We start from the raw sequence: 25,871 nt of genomic DNA, 5'->3' as shown, positions 1-25,871 counted from the left end.
GTAATTCACAAAGGACTCAAATCATATATTGTCAGCAGTTCAATTTCACAGATAAAAAGGATTATGACAAATTGCGCTTTTTTACCAAGCAGTAGCAGCTTTGCCCAAAATCTGGCAGATCTGAGCAAGACAATTCTGCACACGCATTGCAGTCTCTTAAAGAGATGGAGGGAAAAGAGAGCACCAAGCGATCCTGAGGATGTCCACAATACATTTCATATGGGTAGAAATGTATGAGGCCTGTCAAAGGCAAATCGATCTTAAATTCAATCCAAAGACGCAGTTGGTCAAATCAAATCATCCATGTCAAATCCAATCCGTTTAATGTAGTGATTTTTCAACTTGAAATCTTACAGTTGCAAGAAGGAATTGTTCAAGTAGCGCAACCATTGCAGAACCTGAAGTGGAGTTTCAGTGAATACTACACAAAATATAAAAGCCCTCTGTGTGCAAACATTTTTATTAAAAATACAGTTAGAGAGAACATAAATGAAAGCAAGCTATGTCCTTTACCTCACTTATCCTGAAAAATTGAATGTTCTTCGGTCATCCTAGCACATGCACCAACATTTGTTGAATATTAGAGTATGACCAACCCTCATACCCACAAGTCTGTTACACAATACATAAACATAGAATATTTGATGAGCTGTGGAGTAGGACAGGAACAAACCAATACACTCAACTGTGACTCATGATATGTTAAACTGCTTCGGTGATGCCATTATCTCACCTGCAAGGTTACGTCCTAACATTTTCAGCTGCCGCTCCGGTGTTTAATCGTGAACTATTAGTCATCTACATGTTTTTGAGGCTCTTTCTGATGACTACCTGATTGACAGATAAGGTGGGAGCAATGATTGTTTTTGGTGGCTGACTTCCTCTCAGCTTCAACAATTCATTATTTCTTTGCTCGAAGTGAGTTGCCTGGCCAATAGGCATCCAGATCTTCTCATGGTGTTTTACGTCTTGAAGGTATCAGAAGGCGGCAGTGCCCTACTGTACATATCTGGCTTATTTCCAGAACCAGCATTATATGAACTTTCTATGTGTCCTACCATAGCTTCAAACTTTCTCTGGGATAACATGTGAATATGGAGGTCACATGCATTCAGGCACACTACCATTCCTGATAGATCGGTTACAGGGAACACATGATGGTAGTATGTGGCTAATCAACCACAGAGTGAAGAAGGTAGGCAGGAGAGAGGGTATTGTCTGCTCATTTTCTGATTAGTGTACCTCTTTTCTGTCATGGAATATGAGATGTATGGTAAAGAGGGCACCGGAGAGACCACAAAGTCTGAAGAATCGATGGCATACATAAGCACAACAAATTGAATGTCTCAATCAACCATATCTGTGCCATTGTTCCCCACCCTTTCATTGGAAGTGACAACATAGATAAATTAACCTCCTGAGATAGGTCCATATCTACTAACTCTGTTCCAACATTTGTTGCCCTAAATGTTTCTTCTTTGAGACACACTCATCAATGATATTATTCTACCCTGTATTATTTCTTCATGTGTTTTGTGAAATAACAGTGTTACTGCTTCAATTTGAACATTTCAGTGCTTTTCAGGACAGCATGGTGGAAACCAGGTTGTTTTTATTGTACCGAGTATTGCCCCACTGAACAGAATGTGGTCAGATCTCAAAGTGGAGACCCAGAGACAGGCAAAATGAGTCTTCAACACATGCTTCCAGTTTAGTAGTTCAGCCCACGGTAGAAAGCTATATTAACTATAAATGGCCCTGAGACCATGTTAAACGGCACCTTTACCTGTAGGTATTGCCTGCTATGGTGGGCTAATTTGTACAATTTGAGAAGGTTGAATGTGGTTTCAATCCTAAACGCTAAGAGAATCTCAATGACCAAAAAATAATCCTAGATTTCCATCAGAGAAGCACAAATGAGAGCTCCTTCAATAATTCAGGTGCCCACTTCCCATTCACTTACTTGACTGTTTGGGGAGGGGGATGCAGCCTTGAAATGGCCTTAGTGGAAAGTTGAATCTTATTGGATTGTCGAGCAGCATCGTAGGGTAGTGTTTTTTTGGTTACAAAATTAAACAGGGAGGTGCACAGTGACCAACAGATGGATAAGAATGTGGGCCAACATGGCAAATAATGACCACATTCCAAAATATCTGATTGAATCCTGCGCACTTCTGAGATGTAATTTCTGGAATAATACTACTTCCAAGCTAGCTCCCATGTTCAATGTGTCCCTGTTATGCAGTCTTCATTTCTTGTCTTCTCTAGTCCCAATTGCAAGAACAACTCTGTGCTCCAGAGTCCAGAGTCTTTCTTCCTGTTCCCATTCCACTTATGTGAACAATGTAACGTTTTCCTCTAACTCCAATTTCCTGCTGAACCCTTCCCTGCTCTAAACGCTATCCTACAGGATGCAATGATTACTGGCATTGGCCCAATTCTACTGTGATAAATAAACCATGATTTGAAGTGACCTATTATCATCTATTTCTGGCACACTGTTAGAGCAGCACAAGAAAAATAACCAACAATACAAATGATACAATTAGTATAACCCTCACTTAAGTTCAAGTCAGTAATAATGAAGAATGCATGGCTTTAGTTTCTAAAAAAGGGCCACTGAAATTAGTGTAAAATAATTATTTCAAAAAGCATGATTAATAGTCCTTACCATTTGACCTTTGGAAAAGTGTAAGGATGATGAATATCAATGGGATGCTGACGTTTTTATGAACACATGGCCAGGAGACTACAATCGATTAAAATAAACAAAACAAAAAAAAAAAAAAAATGAAGCAAAGAGGGTTGGGGGGTGCAGAGGCATAGGTAAATGTAGGAGAGGTGGAGATTCAGGAACTGAAACTGGAAACGGGAGGTCAGCAGAACCCTGTAAAATCCCAGAAGTGACTGGTTACAGGGTAAATGCACCACTTCCCTTGAGACAGGTGAAAGGCAACTGTTAAACAGAAGCATTAAGAGGGCAAGATTCATGAAGTGAGGACATTGGTGGCCACTGAGGTTCCCCACATTTTCCTACTACAACTATATTATTTGACAATTATTTAAGGCACAACTTGAGAGTCCATGGGTTATAGGGTTAACCACCATTATATTTTTCTGTTTTCAAAGAATATGAGTATTTTTTGTTTTATAAGTGTTTTACAATGCTTTTGCACATGCATCATATTTAATATAAAGGAGTGAAAGCAAATCTTGTTTCCTTCTTTCTTCTTATTTTTTCATTCATTACCATGGTTTCATTACTTAGACGTAGCATTCATTATGTGTACCCTTTGGATTGTACCACTTTGTTTATATATTGGGTTCCAATGCCATTGCTTTTTTTTTTAACATTAAACCATATTTCTTTCAATCATGAGCTTATTTCTATTTTACTGTTTGTGCTCATACTGTCAGTGCTATACTCTCTGCACAGGGATTGTACTGTATAGGCTGAAATGATATGCACTGGCTGTATTGTCATAACATCTCTGGGACTCACAAAAAATAATAATTAGAGGCAGATTATCAACAAGTGGTGCAGGTCTCCTTATTCCAGCAGCGACACAGATGTACTTATCAGCCCCCTTGCATACTTTTGTGTCAGGAGGTTTCTGTTGCCATCAATTTATTACAGGCTCCTGGCACCTTCCTGGGCGCTGGGGTGTGCATTCCACAGTGACAGGCCATTAAAAGGCCTGTTGAGAAATACTCTGCACACATTGTCACTGTGTGAGGGATAGACATAGAAGTGGGACAACATCAACACTTAAAAATGCATGGTAAGGTCAGCAACACACAGGCACAGAAGAATGCCTTTGTCTTTTGTGCATTTTAAACCCCATTTCTGAATTCAGGACGTGCTTTAAAATGTGGAGCAATTGGCCCATAGTTTCACAAATGTTCAATGGGGCGGGTCATACAAGGCCTCTGACTTGCATATTCTGATTCCCTTTATGAAATTGGTGCAAATATCTTCATCTCAAGCAATGAGATGCAGGAGCAAGCGTCTCTCATCACTCGCACCCCCCAGCGTTTTTGAGGATCTCCCCTAATATCATCGGTTTGAAAGTCAGTAGCAGACAGGTGATAGGTGACAGCTAACTATGTCCAGGTGGAGGAAATATACCCGGCTCACTCCTTCGTTATGGTGTGTGATGTCAGGCAATATTAGCAAGGCCCACATTCACATTCAAGGGCTTAAGCCCAGCCCACATTCAAAGCTTACACGTTTTACACATCACATTTTTGGGACAGCTTCATGATTGGTCAAGCATTTGAAAAGACAAAGAACTATTTCTGTAAATCACAAGAGCGGCCTCTGCATGCACTGGCCAGTATTTGAAAAATAATTGACATTGCGTCCGAACATTAGCATTGTGAGTCCTTCCAAGCTGGCCTTTATTCTTGCTCTGTAACCCAGACTTCAAATGGGGGTATCTTCTTCATTGAAAAAGAAATCAGTACCCTCTACTCTGAATCTCACTTGAAACACACGTATCATCTGTATGTGAACTCACACATATATCTGCATGCTTCTATTACATGTTTGATTTCTGTATGTATTACAAAGTGTAAAAATGAGCTAAAAGTGAATTTGCCAACATCGAGCAAATCCACAATGTATTATCTCTGCTGATGCTCATGAATTTGGCAGAATGTCTAAGGGATGTTCTCTCTCGTTTAGATGCCAACAGATGACACCCATTCTGCTAACCATATACAATGATCAGAAACACAGTTTTGAGTTTAGCCGAAGGCCTTCAAAGAAACACCGGGAATGCAATGCACATATGGCGCTCTTTCACACAAACACTGCAATGGTTAGTTCCTTGACAGACACCAACACACATATATAAAGAGCCTAAGGTCAAGTGCAAACAATCACAATGCTGCAAGGGTTCTTGTACCATGCAGGCACCGGTCACCTGAACCAGTGATCAGCTCCAATGTTGTTCTGCAGTATCTGCATAGCTCTCGCTACAGTCATTGCAAGCAATGCCTGGAACAATGCACTATATGTCATGTAGACAAGGTTCTGAACTGTGGATGCAGCCCTTGCATGGGTTCCAGAAGGCAACCTTACACATCCCGCAGGGACCCGGGAAAAGTGTGTTTCCAAAAGTGAACCCTGTGCACAATGAGGTCCATGTTATTCTGTCAATGTAAGATGCTCCAAAGGCGTAAAGGCCTCGTTTTAGGATGACATATGGTTTTCCAAATAAATAACTCAAAATGCAATGTTACATTTATGCAATGCTTGCTTTCATGCGTCCCATGCTTTGCATACGCCGTTAAGAGGGGTGATATTTTCAATGTCCTCCAGACGCAGTGCCTGCTTTATGACTTGTCCATTGTGCACTGGCTTTGGAACACTCTTGGGCAGGTTTTTCATACACATCGAATCCGAGGACTCCCCGTCGGTGAAGACCTTATTGCGAGTGCCAAAGCTGACATTCCCAGGCGTCCTCTCCGAGTAGGTCTTATGATGGCTCATCTCATCTGAACACAGCTGGAATTTGAAAGCTGCCTGGAAGCCTCGCTTAAAGTTTTCATTGAAGTAGCCATAGATGATTGGGTTGACACTGCTGTTGGAGAATGCCAACCAATGCGCAAATGGAAATATGTAGCCAGTGAGGAGGTTGATCTGATCATCATCCAGATTGGCATAGTCGGTGAGCAGCATCAACGTCCACAGAGGCAGCCAGGAGAGCATAAAGAGAAGGGCCACGATGATGAGCATCTTAATGACCTTGATCTTCTTCTTGGAGACAGTAGTGCAGCGTTCGTGGCTGTCTCCAATATGCTCACTCAGTGGTCCCGAGGACTTGCAGAGCTTGAGGCCAATTCGACCGTACATGACGATGATTAGAGTTAAAGGAGCCACGTAGATGTGGGCAAACAGCACCGTGGTGTAGACCTTCCGCATCTCAATGTCAGGCCATGCTTCATAGCAGGAAAACAGGGGATAGGTCTGATTGTTGTCCGTACTGGCTACCATGTAGTGACCTTCCAACCGGGCCACTGTGAGCATTACCGCCGAGGGGCACATGATCACAAAGGCCAGGACCCATATGATGATGATTGTGTTGATTGCCTTAAGCAGCGTCAGCTTCAGCTTGAACGGGTACACAATGCAGCGGAACCTATGAATGTGAGAAAGAAAGCACATATAAGTCAAATGGAAACTAAGGCCGTGGTTCTCTCACCGAGTCACAAAAAGCAATAGATCACATTTGACCACATTCCTCTAAACCATTGTATACATTGTCTCTTTCCAACATTTAGTTTCTTTTGAGAATCGAGGCATTCATGAGAGCAGATGTTGCCCATCGAAATGAAGTGTAAGTGCTTTTAGGAGCAGGAATTCTGATTTGCTCCCATCATTGCTGCATTCGACAAGAAACAATGGAAACTGTGAAACACCTACATTTGCCTTTATTTAATAAAGCTGAAATTATTAAACAAATGTTGGATGTTGGATGTGTCGCAAAAGACACCTGCACACAGTTAGACAAGGGAGAGGTATTCATAAAAAGCATTTAAAGCATAGCAATAATTAAAAAGAAGAGACATTTTCCTTTTTGCAATATTCTTTTAGAAACCAAATATCTTACTACATATTCTGAATGTTCCATGCAGTACATTTAGCTGCAGAGATTTTGAGCATGTGTTGTTGGTGAGACCAGTTCAAAAGAAAGTTTGATAGGTTCCTTAAATACTGTTTGTTGGAGTGGTGCAAGGGTGGTTAGGCAGGTGAGTGAATGTGTATGAATTTCAGCATCCATAAATGAGCCGCGCCAAATAGAGCATCAATGGAGAACCAGCATCTGCTCACAGACACGTCAGTCTTTTTGAAGCTGACGCCAAGACCTGTCAGATGCTTTATTCATCAGAGATTAGGTAGACTAGACTGAGCAGTGGTCTAGTTGGTGCCAGTTGAGTCTACAACTTCCAAAAGCCAATCTGTTTATCCAGGGTACACATACTAAGAGGATCACAGGTACCCAAAAGGCCAGCAGATTTCGGGGTGCCCTCTAAGAAGTGGCTATAGAATATAGGGTTGTGCGGGATCAAGATTAAGTTTATGATGCACAGGGTGATGGAGCAAGAAGAAAAAGAGCTGCTTTATTTTTCCGAATCATTTTTCCAACTTATATCAATTTTCAGATAAACTGGATACACACCAGAGATGCATGATGACTAAAATATATATTTTATCCTACTTATATTTTGGGTATTTATATTAAGCAGGCATAAAAGGAATACATGTAGTATACTTATATATTGATAGAAATAAAGACTTCATGAGAGGGAGCTAAAAACAGGCCCTGGCGAGTATGAGAAGCTGACACATAGCGAGCCGCTCATCTATCATCCACATGAGATGCAAACATTTTGTTCATTAAAGTGTATTTTTTTGTCTTATAAAGAGCTCATAGTTTAATTAAACCTTTGAACTCTAGAAAAAACACAGACTAAAATAATTTAAGTTACACAGGTAATAACAGAAATGTTCTTAAAATCAAAAGCATACCAATTGATTAAAAACATCAATGAAAATAAGAATAATTCCTTCAACATATTAACAATATCATGCTCACTTGCTAGACAGTTATAAATAGACAAAGAAAGAGAAAACTATTTCAAGAGATTGTTGTTATGGCAGCTTTTATTCTAGCATCAGAAGAACCTCTTTCCAGAGATATGCTGTGGCCCCACTCATCATCACCGATGATGCAGTGAATATAGTGCTCAGAAATTGACCCATGGATCGAACAGGCTTTTGATATGCTGTACAATAATGGTCCCGTAGCATAGGACATTCTAATAGTAAATGTCTGCTTGTCTCAACCATTTGACTGCATAGAGAGGCAACCATTTTGTTCATTAAAGTGTATTATATTACATTAGATCATTAAAATTCAAATGTCTTCTAAAGATTTCCTAATTCACCTTAATAGACATTCCAAAACAGACATAACTTCACATCGGCATTCAAACTGGGGCGTGAAAAGTATCTCCACGTAGCCAATGGTAGCACAGGTGATTCTGCTATCAGGTGGCCCTCTGTAATTTCTGCTGTACTCTGATTGTGATCCCTAGTGTCTTAAAGTAATTCTGCCATCTGAACTCCCACAATAATTTGCAATACTGTGGGCCTCATTACGAGTTAGGCAGAAAATCGGCTGTAAATCTGCTGATGCAGATTTACCATTGCCACCATGCATCAGGGCAGAATCTCTTCCGAATTACAACCTGGCGGGAGCAAGCACACAGCAATGGCGGCAACAGTAAAGCCGAGTTACTGCTGAAAACTCTGTTCTACGACCTGCATCTGTTAAAAATTGGGGGAATTACAGTTACCGCCATGTAGGTCTGCGGAAATGTTACCTGCGGTAATTTCACGTACAGAAATTCGTCATCGCTATAAAAGGAATTTCCATGGCAGCCATTTTTCCCAGATTCTTTTCTTTGGGACCCCAGCTCCCGCTTTCCCATTTGCACTCAGGCTGCCCTTCTAGGGCCCTCTACCCTTACCCTCCTCGGAGGCTAAAAACCTTGTGATCATCTTTGACTCCACTCTCTCCTTCTCTCCCCACATCATGAACCTTGCCAAAAATGCCCACTTCCAGCTGCACCTTCTTAGAGGTATTCTACCTTTCCTCACCTTCCCCCAGATGTTCAGTGTCTTCAGAGCTCTGGTTTTCTCAAGGCTGGACTACTGCAACAAACTCTGCCTAACTCTACTCCCCTTCAACTAATCTAGAACAGGACTGTGAGACTTCTCCTTGGTCTCAAGCCCAGGGATTGCATCTCTCCAGACCTGAAATGTATGCACTGGCTCCTGGTGGCTGCAAGAATAAAGTTCAAGACCCTTTGCATCATCCACAAGGCTTTCTGGGTCCAGGGTCCACACTATACTCTCTTCCTAAATACCTTCCTTCCAGAGCCCTTTTCTCAGCTAGCTCAAACTCTCCGAGGGTCAGACGATTCTCCAAGCAGAGTGGGGGGCAGATCTCTTTCTTCTGAAGGTGTCTCCCTCTGGGACTGCCTCCCTGTCCCTTTCAAACTTGAGCCGGACCACCTGAAGTTCCAGAAACTGCTCAAGACCTTCATTTTCTCCTCTGCCTTCTCTCTCCCTCTTCATTGCTAACCTTCCTGTCCCCGTGCCCTGAGTGGATGCCAGGTACCCTAAAATTCTCACGGGGTACCAGGCCCTTCCATGACCAGTCTTCCTGCACTGCCTCTGGGCCTACCACACACTTAGGGGCTGTAATCGCAATACCTAGCGTCCCCTGCCTTCCATGCATTTACACAGAGCTGTGCTGCCCTGGCTGCACTTACACAGAGTCATGGTGCTCTGATCGCACTTTGCCCTCTTCTCCGCGGCACTTTCCCCTCCCCCTTCTCCCTTGAACTTTTTGTTGTTGCACTTGCACGATCGAATGACACAAGGCCTATTAGGATTGTTTGTCCTTATCTCCCCTCTGTCTTCCCCTTCCTTGTCTTGTGGTGCCTAGAAACACTTGTGGACAGGTGCATTATAAATACCATATCATATCACGAAGGCCAATGAAGGCTCCTAGATATTTCCCCTGAGCTTGGAGAATGCTAAGATGTTCCTAGGATCCCACAGGAATCTGCCCTATCTGGGTGCCCTATTAGTGCTCTCCACTTGAATTCTTCTCACCTACTGTCTACTTGGTACCCACTCAGGCATGTTCACTATGTTCCCTGAATCTTATCACTGACCAGTCTCTACAGACTGTCCACTGCCAGAGATACCAGTCCCACCAGTGTGACTCATGATGTCCCCTCACAAGTACTGCACCCATAGCCCAAGGGCATCCCCCAACAAGACTTCTCCATAGATACATAGAATAGATGCTCTACATTTCCCACCACCAGTCTCTCCACCCCAGAACAACATTCACAGCTCTTTACCCAGATATAAAACACACACACACACACACACACACACACGATCCAACTTAAAATATGCAAAAATACTTATTTTTAGTCGCGTGTTTGGTACCATCTTTGCGGGGACTTGAACGTGTGTTACCATCCTTATGGGGACTTATTACATTATTCTTATTTGGGATGGAATGCATAATGAGCAAATTAAAAAATGCTTACTGTATAGTACTTAGTATACAATATACAATTATATTTTATATACAAGTACCTTCCTGAATTTTAGGCACCACAACAGATGGATTAGGATGGTTTTGCATTTGCAAGATGTTTAATTTGCATGTGAAACTTAAAAGAAGTTTGTTCTGGCAGTAAACACTATTATAAACACCAAAAAACTTCCAGGAAAGAGAACTGTGGGACAGGAGATACCATGATTGACCCAGGATTACACTTTGTGATAAAAAGGAAGCAGGATTTCAAATTCAAGTTTCATTCTTCCACAGGCACCATCTTCCCTATTTACAAATCTCCTCTTTAGGAATGGTGAGATGTTGTTATCTACTTTTGGATCATGTTTAATATTAGTGAAGTTACCTTTCCAATAGAGATCATGTTTGATTATGGTCAATTTTTAAATTCTCCACAGCAATTCTGAGTGATAGTCATGATAAGGTCCCCACAGAGATGGTGTGCAATTATGATAATGGTATGGTCCCCACAGAGATGGTGTGTGATTACAATGATGTTAATGTCCCCACAAAGATGGTGTGTGATAAGAAAATTTTTTTTAAAGACACACAGAGGTCACCAAAATATGGGAACTCAACCATTTCAGTCTAGTATTAAATCCCCCAACGTTTGTCCTCATTTCTTATCTCCTATTCCCCACCTAAAAGACTTATCTCTCATTTACCTACTGCTTTACACTACACAAATATATCCACCTCACACATGACAGCCTTATGCATATTAATATCACATGAACCAGATGGAGGCATGCCAAAGCTCTCACCTCTATCTCTTTCACTCATACCCTAATCCAGTGGCTAACTCAGCATACTAGCACTCTCATTTAATAGACCTTGGGCTCTCACCTCCATATAAATGAGAAATCCAAGTGCCACTTTCACAAACCACACAGAACCATACCAGCATTGGGCACTGAGGTAGCTCCAGCTTCCACTTGTCAACACTGCTGACCTTTCAGACGACTCCCCATCTAACCCACTAAGACCCCAACACCAGTTTCCTCTAGTAGGACCATGTGCAATAAAACCCCCAAAATGTCGAAGCTTCTCTATTAAAGACATTTCATTGTATTGGTTGTGTGTGATAATGATGTTGAAGTCCTCAGAGAGATGGTGTTTGAATACAATGTTAAAATCCTCACAGAGATGGTGTTTGATTGTAATGATTTCAATGGCCCCACACAGATGGCGTATGTATATTCAGATTTGTAAGTCCCCACAAAGATGGTGTACGATGATAATAACATTAACGTCCTTTACAGAGAAGGCATATGATAAGAGTGATGATTTTGTCCCCATGGAGATGGCATGTGGGTATAATGATTTTAAGTTTGTTACAGAGATGTGTGATAACGGTGATGATTAAGTCCCCAGTGAGATAGTGTGTGCCATAAAGGAGTGTGAAGCCCCCACAGAGATGGTATGTGATAATTGTAATGATTAAGTCCTCCCAAAGATGGTGTGCAATTAAATATAGGTTGAAGTCCCTACAGAGATGGTGTTTGAATATACTGATCTTAAAGTCCCAATAGAGATTGTATGCCATAATACTGGTTTCAGGTCCTCACGGAGGTGGTGTGTATGAATAATCATGTTAAAGACCCTATATGTATCATTATAATCATAAAGTACCAATAGATATGGTGTTTGATGTTGGTGATGGTGAAGTACCAAAAGAGATTGTATGTCATGATAAGCATATCCAGATCCTCACAATGATGGTGTGTGCTGATTATGTAAGAGTCCCCACAGAGCTGGTGTGTGTTAATAATAACTTTAAAGTACCCAGAGTGGTGGTATGTGATGATAATGATATTAAAGGCCCAGAGAGATAGGGCCTCATTACGACCCTGGCGGTAAGGGGTTAACGCCAGCGTTAGCTGCGCCGACCCCTTACCGCCAATTACGAGTTCCCCTAGCGCCATGGAGGTTTTAACACCCGATTTTAGCGGGTGTTAAAATCCATGGCGCTAAGGGACCATGGAGTTAATTACGCCACCGTAATTTACGGTGGCGTAATTAACGCCTTCCCCACTCCCATTATGCCCTATGGGGCAAAAATGGGAATGGGGAAGGGTAAATGGGGATTGGGGACTTACCGCCCTGCCAAGGTCGGAATGGGGCGGTAAGTCCGCCAACCACCATGGTGTAAACGTAGTTTACACCATGGTGGTAAAGTCACGGCCCAGGCGGTAACTTACCGCCTGGGTCGTAATGAGGCCCATAGTGTGTGATTATCTTGATGTTAAAGTCCCTAGAGAGCTGGTGTGTGTTAATAATAACTTTAAAGTCCCCAGAGTGATGGTATGTGATAATAATGATGTAAAGTCCCCAGAGAGCTGCTGTGTGTTAATAACTTTAAAGTCCCCAGAGTGATGGTATGTGATAATAATGATATTAAAGTCCCCAGAGAGATAGTGTGCGATTATCTTGATGTTAAAGTCCCTAGAGAGCTAGTGTGTGTAAATAATAACGTTAAAGTCTGCACAGTAATGGAATGTGATAATAATGATATCAACGTCCCGAGAGAGATAGTGGGCTTCATTACAAGTTTGGCTGTCTGAAAATGAGGGTGCCAGTATCAACGTACTGGCACCCTTTCCGTACTGCCAAACAACGAGAATGCCGGTAGGGGCCATGGAACTCCCAACAGGCCTGACCTGCCAGGTTTTCAGGCCGCTATCGGCTTGTCTCTCACTGAAGCACTGGCACGGTTAGCAACGTTGTTACAGGGTTGCTGGTAAACCGCTGCCTACCGCCAGGTTTAAACAGCAACCCCGTAATGTGGGCTAGTGTGTGCTTATCTTCATGTTAAAGTCCCCAGCGAGATGGTGTGTGATTATCTTGATGTAAAGTCCCCATAGAGATGGTATGTGATAATAATGATATTAAAGTCCCCAGAGAGATTGTGTGTGATTATCTTGATGTTAAAGTCCCCATAGATGTTGGTGATGCTGAAGTTCCAATCTATATTGTATGTCATGATACTAATGATACTAATGTCCAGGTCCTCACAGAGATGGTGTGTGATGTACATGTTATAGTCCCCACAGAGATGGTGTGTGATAATGATATTAATGTGCCCACAGATATGGTGTGTGATGTTAAAGTCCCAATAGAGGTTATGTGTCATGACACTGATTTTCAGGTTCCCACAAAGATGGTATGTAAGACTAAGATTAAAGTCCCCACAGTGATGCTGTTTGATAATGATGATTTTAAAGTCTCCCCTAAAGCTAGTGTGTTACAAATAGGACATAGAATTGGTGTTCATAGAATTGTCTCCATAGAATTGCAGTTGTGTGTGTGGACAGGGGTAATGATGATGATGATGTTAAAATCCACACAAATATTTTTTGTTTGATTATGTTGCAGTCCCAACAGAGATGGTGTTTGGTAATAAGGATGTTGAACTCCCCACAATGATTCTTTATGATGACCATGGTGTTACAGTCCCCATAGGGATGGTATGTGATTATGATGATGTCAAGGTCCCCACAGAGATGGTTTGCCTGCCCTCTCAGAGTCAGTGTGTGTGTGAAAATGGCAATGTTGATGTGCCCCAGAGACATTGTATGTGATAATAAGGACGTTAAAATCCCCACTGTAATCATGTGTGATATTGAATCCCCTCATAGATATGTGATGGTAATTGTGATCAGGTCCTCAAATGAATAGTGTGTGATAATGGTAATGTCAAAATCATTGCAAACTTGGTGTTTTAATATAGTAAAATAAATTCAGATTCATCTGCATTGATAGCTTGTGATTATCTTGATATTACACCTCCAAAAGAGATTTTGGGAGAGATGAGGAGTTTTGTGTCACCAGAGGTGATGTGCATAACGACAGGAAAGAGAGAACAATGTAGTAGAAATAAATAATCAATGATCCACGGTCATCAAATTAGCAAGTAGTCCATCTCTACTACAGCATGTAGACCACACCTTTACAGCACTTGTTTAATGTTAGTTACATTTTCAAAATAGATATTATGTCATATTAGGGATGTCAAATGTATCTTATGTAGCCAAGTATTACGCTCAAAGAGATAGCACCCACATCTTGAGTCAAACAAAGCTTATTTACATAACCAAAATATAAGGAAAACAACAGCATAAAAGTTAAATCTTTTGAATCGCAGTCTTGTGCTTAAGAGCTTCCCTGCACACTTCTTCGCCTACCACGGGTCAATCCCATTGTTTACTCAACCGGCTTTAACGCGGTTCATGCAATCTCCTGGCAGGCAATTCTGTTCTCTGATCTTCTGCCTGTAATTGCTGCCCAAGGAAACGGGTACAGATGGTGTGTCTCAGATGTGGTCAAGGAACGCTGGTTTGGAGCACTTCCGCAATGACCGGATGATTTCTCCTGCCCCTATTTGCTCCTGTGATTGTCCTTTACATCCTGATCATTGTGCCATGCTCTCATTCCTCCTTTCACCATGGGGTTAACCCCTTCAGACTGGGCTTTTGCTGTACGCCCTACCTTGGGCCAAGATCTCCCACTCTGTCCTTCCTAGGCTATGTAGCTAAGGCCTTTCTTAGATCTTCCAATATTTCACTTCTGCCTCCTCCTGATCACTAACTCCTTCCTCCACCTCCTGTTGTTCACCTCCAACCACTTCCTGCCCTTCACGTTCAACCACCTCTTGCTTTTCATCTTCAATCACTTACTTTTGCTCAACTTCAGCCATCTCATGCCTTACACCTTTCCCGACCTCCTGCTGCTCAACTCTAGACACCTTTTGCTGTTCACATTCAACCTCTGCCTTCTTTTCACTTCCAGCCACACATGCAGTTCTTTCTCCTCCCCTAGTGGCTAGACCTTTCCTTCTCTCTCTCCTCCAGTGTTTCCAACTTTACCCACAACTTTCAATATTTGCTAATTTGCCCCAACCACCTAACGCAATCCCCTTCTTCAAACACCCACACCCGCTGACTGATCAACTGGCTTTTTGTGTCCCTGTGACAGCTCTCCTTAAACTGGCCATCTTCCAGGGGTACTCACCTGTCTAGGTAAATGGCTGAAGCCCAGTGATTGGGTGTTGTTAAATGATTGACCTGAGTCAAATCAGGGAACTGAGAGATTGGGCAAAGTTTGTATAATCCAAAACTCCCATTTTGAATTTCAAACCCTCTCTCTTTGTGTGCCACCCTGCAGATGTCCTGGATGTGTCTGTTCCCCAGAGGCCAGGTTCATTAACAGTGGACGGGCAATCAATGGCAAAAAATGACAAAATAAATGCATGACACCGGTTTCCAGTGAGCTTGTGGCAACATTGTGTTGCAGGGAGCCAAGTCTGGGGCCACTTGAGTAAACCAGCTTGCTGCACAGATGAGAATTGCAGCATTTTTATGTTTACATTATTGGTCTGTAAACTGAGTTCATAGTGTCAGGACCTTGTGGTCCATCATGTATTATTTCCCGGGTGTCTATGCCAGAGCCTATAGTGTACAGTGGTACTTGGGGCAAACATTAGGAGCGCCTTCCCATATGGATATCTCCACCATGTGAGACAGGGATGGTCTCATGAAAGAAACACAGACATAATGATTCAAGTTTATGAAAACCTTTATTTGATAAAGAAACGGTTTTCGAGACGGCCTAACTTGCCCTACGTCTTTAATGGGAGTAGTCTCGACCATCAACCAAAAATATAAATCCAAAGTCAGTCCAATTAGTCAAAACAAAAGTGTCTGTGTGAAACCTATGCTTGCCCTCACACTGTCTAATACAATAATGTGCATGGAATTGGACTAAATAAAAAGGGTGCTTCAAAGTAAAGGTCAGGATAGTATTGGAACTGGTCTACAGCTCCATTCCCCAAGCCTTGAGCCACTTGGGGTTCAGAATGCATTCCTCGGCTTTCAAAGGCACTGTATAAAGTTCTTTTTACAAAGTTCAAACAGTCTGGTTGCACAAGTTAAAAGTTCCATTAGGTAACAATTCCTCTATGTCACCTTTCCTCAGAAAGTCTACTACTTGTCATTAGTTCACAAGATTTTCACAGTTCACAACATTCACAGTCCACAACAGGTTAATGTATTGGTGTACAAGAGCCCTTCGACAACGGGCAGTATGCCTTAACCCCAGGCAGGACCACTCTGATACCTTGGCTCTCCTCACAGTTATTCAGCAGTTCAACATATAAGAGACTTTCGATACACACAGTACTTTCGGCCCTGTGTGGGACCACTCTGATACCTAGGCCTCTGTTTCAGCTTTCTCTTCTCATCATGCCGTGGCACCTTTTTGCAGTTAATCTTGACTTACTTTCATCAGCGTGACCCCAGCTCCTTTTTACAGTTCAACTTCAGCTTTTCTCAATATTGTGCCCCCGGCACCTTTTACAATTCACCACAAAGCTTTTACGGGGTCTCGGCGTACCTCTTCCCTCAAGCATAGCCCCCCTTCACTTGCTTTCATATTCACTCTCCCTGTGAACTTCACTCCCGTACAAAATGACTCTATTCACTAAAGCTCCTTTCAACACGTATTAACATACATGCAAACATTCACTACTTTGTTTCTCTCCTCTTCAACTTTCACAATGGAGAATCAAAGCTTTCCTTTTCAGCGCACTTCCCATACTACGCTCGGCCTTGTAATTATCTTACTACTTGTAAAATGTTATCCCTCACACTTTGCTGCTATCATCAACTGGGATCCCCTTTGGCTTTGAATCCACTGGTTGTGATTTCTTTAACAACACTATTGCAGTGTTATCGACTGAAGACTTAGTGCTCCTCGCCAGCCCCACCAACTCCCCTGGGCGGCTTCTTTGCCCCATGATAATGAACACACTTCCACAGACTTCACTCTGAAGAGCAGCTTTGCACTTAATCCCCTTCTGGCTCCTTAGAGACACGGCTCCCTCACCACGTTTTTGTTAGCCCTTTTACACATAGACTCAGCCCTCCATTCTCGCCCAACAGGTCTCAGGTTCTCTTTGCATCCCAGTTCGCTATTCTCTCATACTGTGACTCATGAACCTTCTCAGGCTCTAGCTTGCTCATTCTGTTTCTCAGGCTCACTCCTTTTATACCTCTGTGGTGTGCTGAAAGTTCTCAGGTGTGTTCGCTCTGTATTCAGTGATTGACTTCACCTGTCCTTATTAATGGGACATTGATAGAAATGAAAAAGTGCCTCTGTTGGATTTTGCTGTGTTTTAGCAGAGCGGGGAGGTTTTGTCAAAGTGAAAGTCTGCGGTCATGTAATAGGTGGGAATGTTGGGTAGGGGGTAATTGGAAAAAAGGGGATACTTTATTTGTGCAGAATCATATATCTCCCACCCCTTGGTCTTATTAGTTGCCTTACTTGGCTGAGGAGAGGATATCAGTACATGGGCCTCTTGGTCTGGATAACAATTAAGGGAAAATAAAAGAGGGGATGAGTGTTTAGAATAGCGCAGCTTCTCTTTCCTAGTAACATATTTTAGTTTTTTTTTAGGATTAAAATTGGGTACACCGCCATAACACATAAGTACCTCTGGATATATATCCCTTGTGTTCTCATATGTTGGAACATACCATGTCTTGTCCGAGGGTTCCCTACTCTCCTCTCCAAAGGATCTCTCACTCAGGTGATCCTCCCTCACTTGTCTGTCCCCAGGATTAGGATTCAAAAGTGATGGCCCTTCCCTGGCCACCTGAATAAAGGATGCCCGGGATTTTCATTGGAGAAAACTCTAAGGTTTCCCACAACACACATGAACAGGAGAGAAGGTGTATGGGCAGACCTACTTTCATCAGAATGAAGAGAATAAAGAAATGCACAATGTCGATATTGGTGTTCTTGCGACAGTGATCTCAAGCCGAAGCCATTCACTGAGAGATGGTCTTCCAGGTGTTCCTAATTACATGTTTTAGGTCATTAGAGTTTATTTCTATTATGTTGAGCTCCTACCCATGAGGTCTGTGGCACAGACCCATCTGATATTGAGATGCTCTTTGCATCAGTAGTATTTCCCCCCAGGCCATGGAAGTAACTGACCTACAGGGCATCTCTTTCTAAATCCAGGACGTGGAGCTGAAGCAACTACACATCCCAGGTGACTATTCTCTCCTAAATTCCAAGCAAAAGGTGTGTCTTTCCCATACCAGTTTTCTCTACTCACCTTGTTGTCCCTTTTCTGCTCTGCAGCTCTGAGGGATCCAAACAGATTCCATTGGAACAGGGTGTGTCATGTAGTGCTCCTGCCTTGCTTTATGGGAACCCCTGCATCAGGAATTTTCTTCCTTGATTTTTCAAATCTTTTGGGGTTCTAAGAGTGCTTCCTCATGGCTTTTTAGAACCTTGTAACAATCTGATCTGGTTCCTGGCACATAGGGGAGCCGGTTTCCCTCACCTGTCCTATATGGGTGATCGGCACAGAGAGTGAAGAAGGATGTTCTGTTCAGCTGATGTCTATGGAGCCTGCAGCGTGCCTCACTTAGAAATCTTTGTGTCTCTGTGATCCAAGTGGGGCACTGCACGCGTGCCTGAAACCTGTACAGTATGGTTGCTTACAAGGACAAAGTGTCTTAAAGAGACAATGGGTCTATTTTGATCCATGTGTGAATTCCTTACTTTGTGCTGGATACTCAGTGAGGTTCAACAGACGTCCCCAGAGCCAGGCAGGGGACTAGCACCACAAGGAAGGAACTGTTTGTGATGGCAGTGATTGTAAAGAGCCCACATTGATGATAGGGAAGTTAAGGTCCTCATACAGATAATGTGTGATAATGGTGACATAGAAGGGCCGGATTAATCATGTGTCGTACAGTGATGTTGATGGTCTTAGAGATAGTGTGTCGGTCATTGCGGGGTCATAGTTAGCTGGAGTTAGTCTCGAGAGGTCCCTGGTGAGCAGAACACCCAGGTAACGGATGGAATCTTTCACAACGCCAATCCTATTAAACCTATCCAGAGAGTCCAGCAATGGGTCCTGAGCCCGTATAGAGAGCAACATTGATTTTGATTTATTGATTTTCAGCCCCAAGAATTGCCCAAAGGATCCTATCAAGGACAGGAGGGGAGGGCGAGTGGCGGGGCTCCACCAGATATGCCAAGATATCATCTGCAAACGGTGAAAGTTTGAATTCCACTTCGCCCCGTATAATTCCCTTGATGCCCGGATGGGTCCTCACCGCTATGGTGAGAGGTTCCATTGTAAGGGCATATATTAGGGGGCAGAGAGGGCATCCCTGTCCAGTGACCCGCGAGAGGGAGAACGAGACCAAGAGCTCCACGTTCACCTGAACTCTTGCTGTTGGGGCCCCGTACAATGCTGCTACCCATTTCTGATACTTTCCCCGAAGCCCATTTTTTTAGGAGTAGTGCCATGTACCTCCATTCAACCCTGTCAAAATACTTTTTCAGAGTCTTTTGAAAGCAAGCTTGGATCAAGGTTTGTTTCTTGGGCATAATGGATCAGGTCTTTTGTTTTCCGGATATTGTCTGATCCCCGATGTCCCCCTATATAGCCCACCTGGTCCCCATAAACCAGCATTGCCATAATCCCCTCCATCCTCTTAACAACCACCTTTGCCCGGATTTTTACATCTATATTAAGCATTCTGTCGGGTCTTTTCCGTCTGTTGACAGGACTACTATTATGGCGCTCATCATTATTTCTGGTAGGATTTACCAAGTAAGGACCGCATTGAACACGTTCGCCAGGTAAAGGGCCAAGGTGGAGTGGAACATCTTGTAGAATTTCACCGAAAACCCATCCTCCCCTGGCAACGTTCCCCCCTTCATCCTGTTAATCACCCGCACTACCTCCTCCTCTGTTATTGGGGACTCCATACCGTATACCACCTCCCTCGCCAGGGCCGGTATCGGGATGGACTTTAGAAATTCCTCAATTTGGGTGTCACTCCCCCCCATATTCGGATTTGTATAGCTTTTCATAGTACTAGCAAAAGGCCCCTGCAATGCTCGCGGTGTCATATCCCAATGTCCCCGGTTCAGTTTTTACCGCTTTCACCATCCTGCTTTTCTGGACCTCCCTCAACTTCCATGCCAATATTTTATCTGCCCTATCCCCCTTTTTTGTTTAAGCAATTGAAGACTTCTCTCTGTTTTATTTAACAGGTGTTCCTTCAGCTGGAGACTATATTCTTCCAGGGTGGCTAACTGGTCCAAGTCAATGGGCCTTTCTGGAGACCTCCCCACACCCCGTCCGGTTGAATATAGCTATTTTTTCTCGTAGGGTCTTCTCCTGGGCTTCCCTCTCTCTTTTTTTTGGGCTACTAATTTAATGAGGACTCCGTGTATGGTCGCCTTAAAGGCATCCTATAGTGTGTGTGCGCTAACCTCCCCATTGTCATTCAATTCAAAATACTCTGCTATGCTATCTAGAAACGTTTTTGTGACATTAGGTCATCTGCCGCCCAGGTGGCCTGAGGGGCCAGCCTCTTCCTATCGGATGCGGGATTCAGGACCATGATGAATTCCCCCCACCCACTATCGGCGTGCCTTGCACAAATAATTGGAGCTTATCTCTCACCTCTTCCCAGAAATGCGCCTGGCCTTCATTGGGCCTGTACACCACCACCAATGTCAATGGGGAACCTTGGAGAGTACCCTTCACCAACAAGTATCGACCTTCCCGGGTCTTTCAACATTGCCTCCGTGTCAAAGCCCATATCCCTTGCCAGTAGAATAGCCACTCCCCTTTTTTTGGCTCTGTGTGATGAACATAGGATCTCTCCGATCACTCCCCCCAGCAGGTTGGGTTCTCTCACCCTTGCCCAGTGTGTCTCCTGCAAGAAGAGCAGGTCCAGTTTTGCCCTACGAAATTCCCTGCATACTAGTGATCTTTTAGTGTGGGTGTTCAAGCCCCTAACATTCAGGTTGCCCACCTCCAGCATGTGCAGACAGTCAGCCATTTTCAAGACTTGCTTTTTCATTGTTCAGCGTCCTAAGAGCACCACTCCATACGTTGTCCCCTCGCTCTTCTCTGCCCACCCTCCCTCACCTCCTCCCCCCTGGGTGAAGCTTGAACATAACCCCAACTGCCCCCCCTTCATACCCCTAACCCTGTCAACCCCAACTCCCTCCATCTCCCCTACACCCTGCCCTGGCGCCCAGCCAGTTAGTTCAACCATTCCTGGTATTTGGCCAGACCACCAACCTGCCGGCCTTCTCCAGGCTGCCATTGGATTTACTCTTTCCGTTGAGCCCCCTCCCAACCCGTGTAAAGCCGCCGCCACAGTGCACCCATCATACTTGCAGTTCTTAGGGATTGTAGTCATAAGGTAGTTCCTTAATTCCTCATCCCGCAACCAGTAACAGGCCGCGTTGTCCCGCCCCTCATCCTTCAGGGTTGCTCCGCCCTCTGTCCTTTGTTGGGGGTGGTTTGTTTAGTTTCTTGAATTTTCTGGAGCCTGTCATCCTCCTCCTGTCTCTCTGTCTCTCTGGTCCACTTACCCCCTCACTGCCATCCCCGTGGGCCTTCGCTGAGCGTTTGGGTCAGGGGGTGACACATCCTTCGTTTGGCCAGCGTGTATGCTGAGAGGTCCTGGAAGATTGATATCTTTGCGTTGTTGTACATAATCTACCGAGCCTTCCTGGCCTCCTCCAGCACCTTTGTTTTTTCAGTATAATAGTGGTAGCGGACCAAGATGGACCGGGAGCCTCCCGCTCTGCCCCCCGCCCTGTGCGCCCTGTCTATTGTGGGTTCTGTGGTTAATTTGTTCGCAAAGAGGAGGTTTATTATTTCTCTCACCACTCGACATATGTCCCTTTCCATTTCCCCTCCCGCCTCCGGAACCCCAAAAATTCGGATGTTATTCCTCCTTTCTCTGTTCTCAAAATCATCCATTTGCCTGGCCCTTTCCTCATCTCTTTTCTCCAGAGCCTCCAGCCTCATGACTGTTTGTGCTTCCTGGGTCGCGGACGACGATTGGTTAGTTTCTAGATGCAGCAACCTGTCCTCAACCTTGTCCACCCTTTGGTCAATTTATTCCAGTTTTGAGCTATATCAGACCTCATGTCTCTTATTTCTTGCAGGACGGAGGCAAAGCCCTTTTCCATTGCTGAGGGATCCATCGGTACGGCTCCTGTTTGGGCTATTCCCCCCTCCTAGTCCAGACTGTCCTGATTGCTTCCTGCCTCGAGAAAACGGTACCCCTGCAGGGCTTCCTTCCAGCTCATATGACCCCCTGTATGCTTTGTGGAAGGGTTGCTCTTGGTCTGGATGGTTCTGCCTTCCCCCTCTAAGGCCAGTGTAGATTTCCTGTGGCAGCTTCTGCTGTGTGACCCTTGGGGGGTTAGAGTTGGGTTAACACCCCTCTGTGACTGTCCTATATGAGTGATTCCCGATGGTGGCCCCCTTGGGGTGGGCACACGCCCCAGGGACGGACCCTGGGGGCCCTTACCCTGTCCGTGCCTGGCCCTCTAGTCATCCTGCTGACGTCCTCGGGTCTTGGCGTGCTATATTGTCACGCTGGTCCCCTTCTGCGTGGGTCTATTGTACTCCTCCTGTGTTCCTGCGCTGGGTCCCGTGGGGGGTCTCTACTGCGTGCACCTGGGGCGGGCAAGGCTGGGCTATTCCTCCTCTGTTTCCTTCTGGTACCACTGAGTTTCGTGGGAGGCTCCCTCAAGGCAGGCACACGCCCCAGGGACAGTCCCCGGGGACCTTCTCCTTGTCCGCAGTCCGGCTCTGCTGGAATCACTGCTGAAGCCTCTCTGGGCGGGCACATGCCCCTACCTCCATCTCGGAGGCCACCACCCAGTCCAGTCTCATTTTTGCTGTCTTGTCTGCAGGGAGAGGGGGTGGCTAAGTCCTGCCTCCCCCCCAAGTTGTAGGGCCCACCTTTGCACCCCAGCCCTCTCTGTCAATCCGTGGGGGGTTCTCCGCCAGGGTGTTCTTACTGTGGGGGATGCTCCCTTCCTTCCTTTCTTATCCTCCTCCTTTGAGGTATTGTCATCGTAGGTTTGGGGGAGGCCCACCCCCTTTCGTAGGACCAGGGCCTGTCACGTGGGGGTTCCCTTTTCTCCCTCTGTGCTTCTGCTTCCACATCTCTAGGGGGCCCCCCCAGCGGGAGATCCCAGGTGTCTGTTAGGGTAATTGTCTCCAACACCTGGCAGTGGCTTTGTTGACCGTGTTCCCCAGATTGGCCTTGCCCCCTCCTCTGGCCCGCGTATGCTAGGGCTAGCTCCAACTCATAGGCTGCTCCAAATGGCATTTTCCTTATGTCCGGGGATCCTCTCATCCTGGGCTTGTTGGTGGGTGAGGGGCTTCAAGGATGGCCCTTTGTATGGTGGTTGCCCGTGTGGGAGGGTGCCGTCCCCCCTCTTATGCTTCGTTTAAAGGACTGCCCTTTTTAGAGTTGGCCCTGGTGTGTGATAATGAGGCAACACAGCCCCTTTCCGGGCCCGCTTATGGGAATTCTGGGAATTTCCCGCTTATTCCCCTTATTACAATGCTGAGACAGCAACTTGCTGACTCTAAGGAACTGGACCCCAAGAAGTGAGCACTAGCTGCCGACTTGTGCGTAGCCACCAGGGCTACTCACAAGGATTCTGGGGCTCCTCACAAGAAAGAGGAGGGGAAGAACGATGAGAAGGATAATTCTAAAAATCCCCCACCAAAACAGGGTCACAAACATAACAAGGGTAAGTTCCCCCATAAACAATCTTATAGGGCTAGTGAAACCTCTGGCCCCAAACCAGAGGGTGGCTACCAGAAGCCCCCCTTCAAAATAACTTTTGGGAAATGTGTGGTTTGTGGGTATGGTGACCTTCTGACAGGAGATCCCAGATGTAAGGGTAAACCTTCAGGGATCCCATCTTTCTCCTTAGCCTTCACCCATGATGTGGAAGTTCCAATGACAGGTGCTAGCTTTCACACGTAGGCTGAAGAACCCATTGGTGTTCAAGCCAGTGTTTCCTTAGTATCCCTGGAACTGTGGGAACAACAGAACATAGAGGTCTATAATTCCATTCCAGATAATACTAAAGAGTATTATAAAGACAGTGTGCTCATCAGTGGTCAGGACACAGCTGCCATTAGAGACACTGGGGGTACCATAACTGTGGTAGATTAAAGATTCTTTCAGCCTGAAGAGGTTGCGAAGGCCCCCAAAAGTCGTACCAAGTTAGCAGGAGGTCCAATCCAAATGTGTCCAATACTGCCAGCTATCATTGAGTGTAATGAGATGACTGTAAGAATCGCTGAAAGTGCTCAGTCTTAAGTGCCTGGAAGGGTACTATTAGGGAATGACTTGAAGGACCTGTGGTTAGTTTCCAGCACACCAAAGCCCCCTTCTAAGAAGAGAAGGGAGCTGACTTGAGAGCCCTTCCCACAGAGACCACAGAGACCAAGGAGAAATCTAGAAAAGGAGAGAAGGGCCTCTAGCCTAAACCTTCCTCCAAAACGGGAGTTCCTGTGAAAGAGAAACTCTAGGTCATGCCTGTGACCCCACCACCAGCTGAGGCTGAGTTGGTAACAGAAGAATCCCCTGAGGAACCATCTGCTGATGAGTCAGAGGTGGAGCAGATTCTGCCCTGTCTTGAGGATCTGGATCATAGAGACAATCCTGAGCTGCAGACTTTGCTTTCAGAAGGTGGACCCTCTAGGACAGAATTAAGTCAGGGACAGAGAGGATCCCTGTCTTGAAGGTCTGCGTAGGCAGGCAGCTTCCCAGAGGGAAGGGCAAGAACCTGGGAAACATAGGGTCTACTGGGAGGATGGCTTCCTCTACAGTGAACCTATGGACTCTATTCCAGGGGACCTCAAGAGACTGGTGGTACCCCAGGAACAGAGATCTACATTTCTGCAATTAGCTTGTGAGGTCCCTCTGGCTGGCTATTTGTCTGGCAAGAGTGGATCCAAGAATGTGGCACCTTTAGTGCCCCTTCCAGTTATGGGAGTTCCTGTGCAGAGGGTGGGGATTGACACAGTTGGTCCCCTAGACCCTCCAACTTCCTCAAGCAACCGGTCTACACTAGTTGTAGTAGACCATGCCAATAGATGCCCTGAGACCATACCAATGAAAATTGCTCCTGCTCGGGCAGTGGCTAAGGCTTACTTGGTATTTATACCAGAGTAGCATTTCCCAAGGAGGTAGTATCCGACAGGGGGTACCATTTTAAATCCCACTACATGCTGGCTATGTGGAAAACATGTGGGTCACCTACACATTCTCAAAATCCTACCACCTTCAAACCAAAGGATTGGTAGAGAGGTTTAACATAACTATGAAGAGCATGATTGGTGCATTAGATTAACCCCTTAGAAGAAAGTGGGGCCTTCTACTGCCATGCCTTGTTTTTGCCTAAAGAGATGTGCCTTAAACTGGAGTGGGTTTTAGCCCCATTGAGCTCCTCCATGGTGATCCAGTCAAAGGCCCTTTGGACCGGATTAAGAAAAGGTCTGGAGAGTGTTCCAAAGCCAGTACACATTATTACAGGGATTTGACTTGCAAAGCATTAGAAGTCTTGAAAAGTGCTACTAGGAAGTAAATGGTTGCTATAGCATTGATCAACCCTCCTTTCTCTTCATACAGACTTTGTCTGACCTGACTTTACTCAGTAACAAATGTGAGTGTGCAGCACTACAAGTAATACTGTAGAACTGTCATTAGTGTCATTTCCTGTAATTGTAAGCGCAAGCAAATACCATTGAAGCAGTCACCCAGGAAAACTCTTGTGAATAATTCTGATGTGTATTAGTCTAAAAGAGTATTTACTTACCGGCCTTGTGCA

The 25,871-nt window shown here is 44.7% G+C and overlaps 1 protein-coding gene across 1 annotated transcript in view; it reads right to left on the bottom strand.

Moving 5' to 3' along the window:
- Positions 1–442: 442 nt before the first annotated feature.
- LOC138491431 (neuropeptide FF receptor 1-like) overlaps positions 443–25,871 on the bottom strand; it is an 837,968-nt gene continuing 812,539 nt past the window's right edge. The window contains exon 4 of the mRNA XM_069617949.1: positions 443–6,146. Coding sequence (XP_069474050.1) covers positions 5,267–6,146 — 880 coding nt within the window. The 3' untranslated portion in view covers positions 443–5,266. The remainder of the gene's footprint in view (positions 6,147–25,871) is intronic.

Source organism: Ambystoma mexicanum, chromosome 10, assembly GCF_040938575.1.
Source record: "Ambystoma mexicanum isolate Mex_15411 chromosome 10, UKY_AmexF1_1, whole genome shotgun sequence".
Lineage (NCBI taxonomy): Eukaryota > Metazoa > Chordata > Amphibia > Caudata > Ambystomatidae > Ambystoma > Ambystoma mexicanum.
Note: the sequence above shows the minus strand (reverse complement) of the source record. Positions and strands in the feature narration are given on the sequence as shown.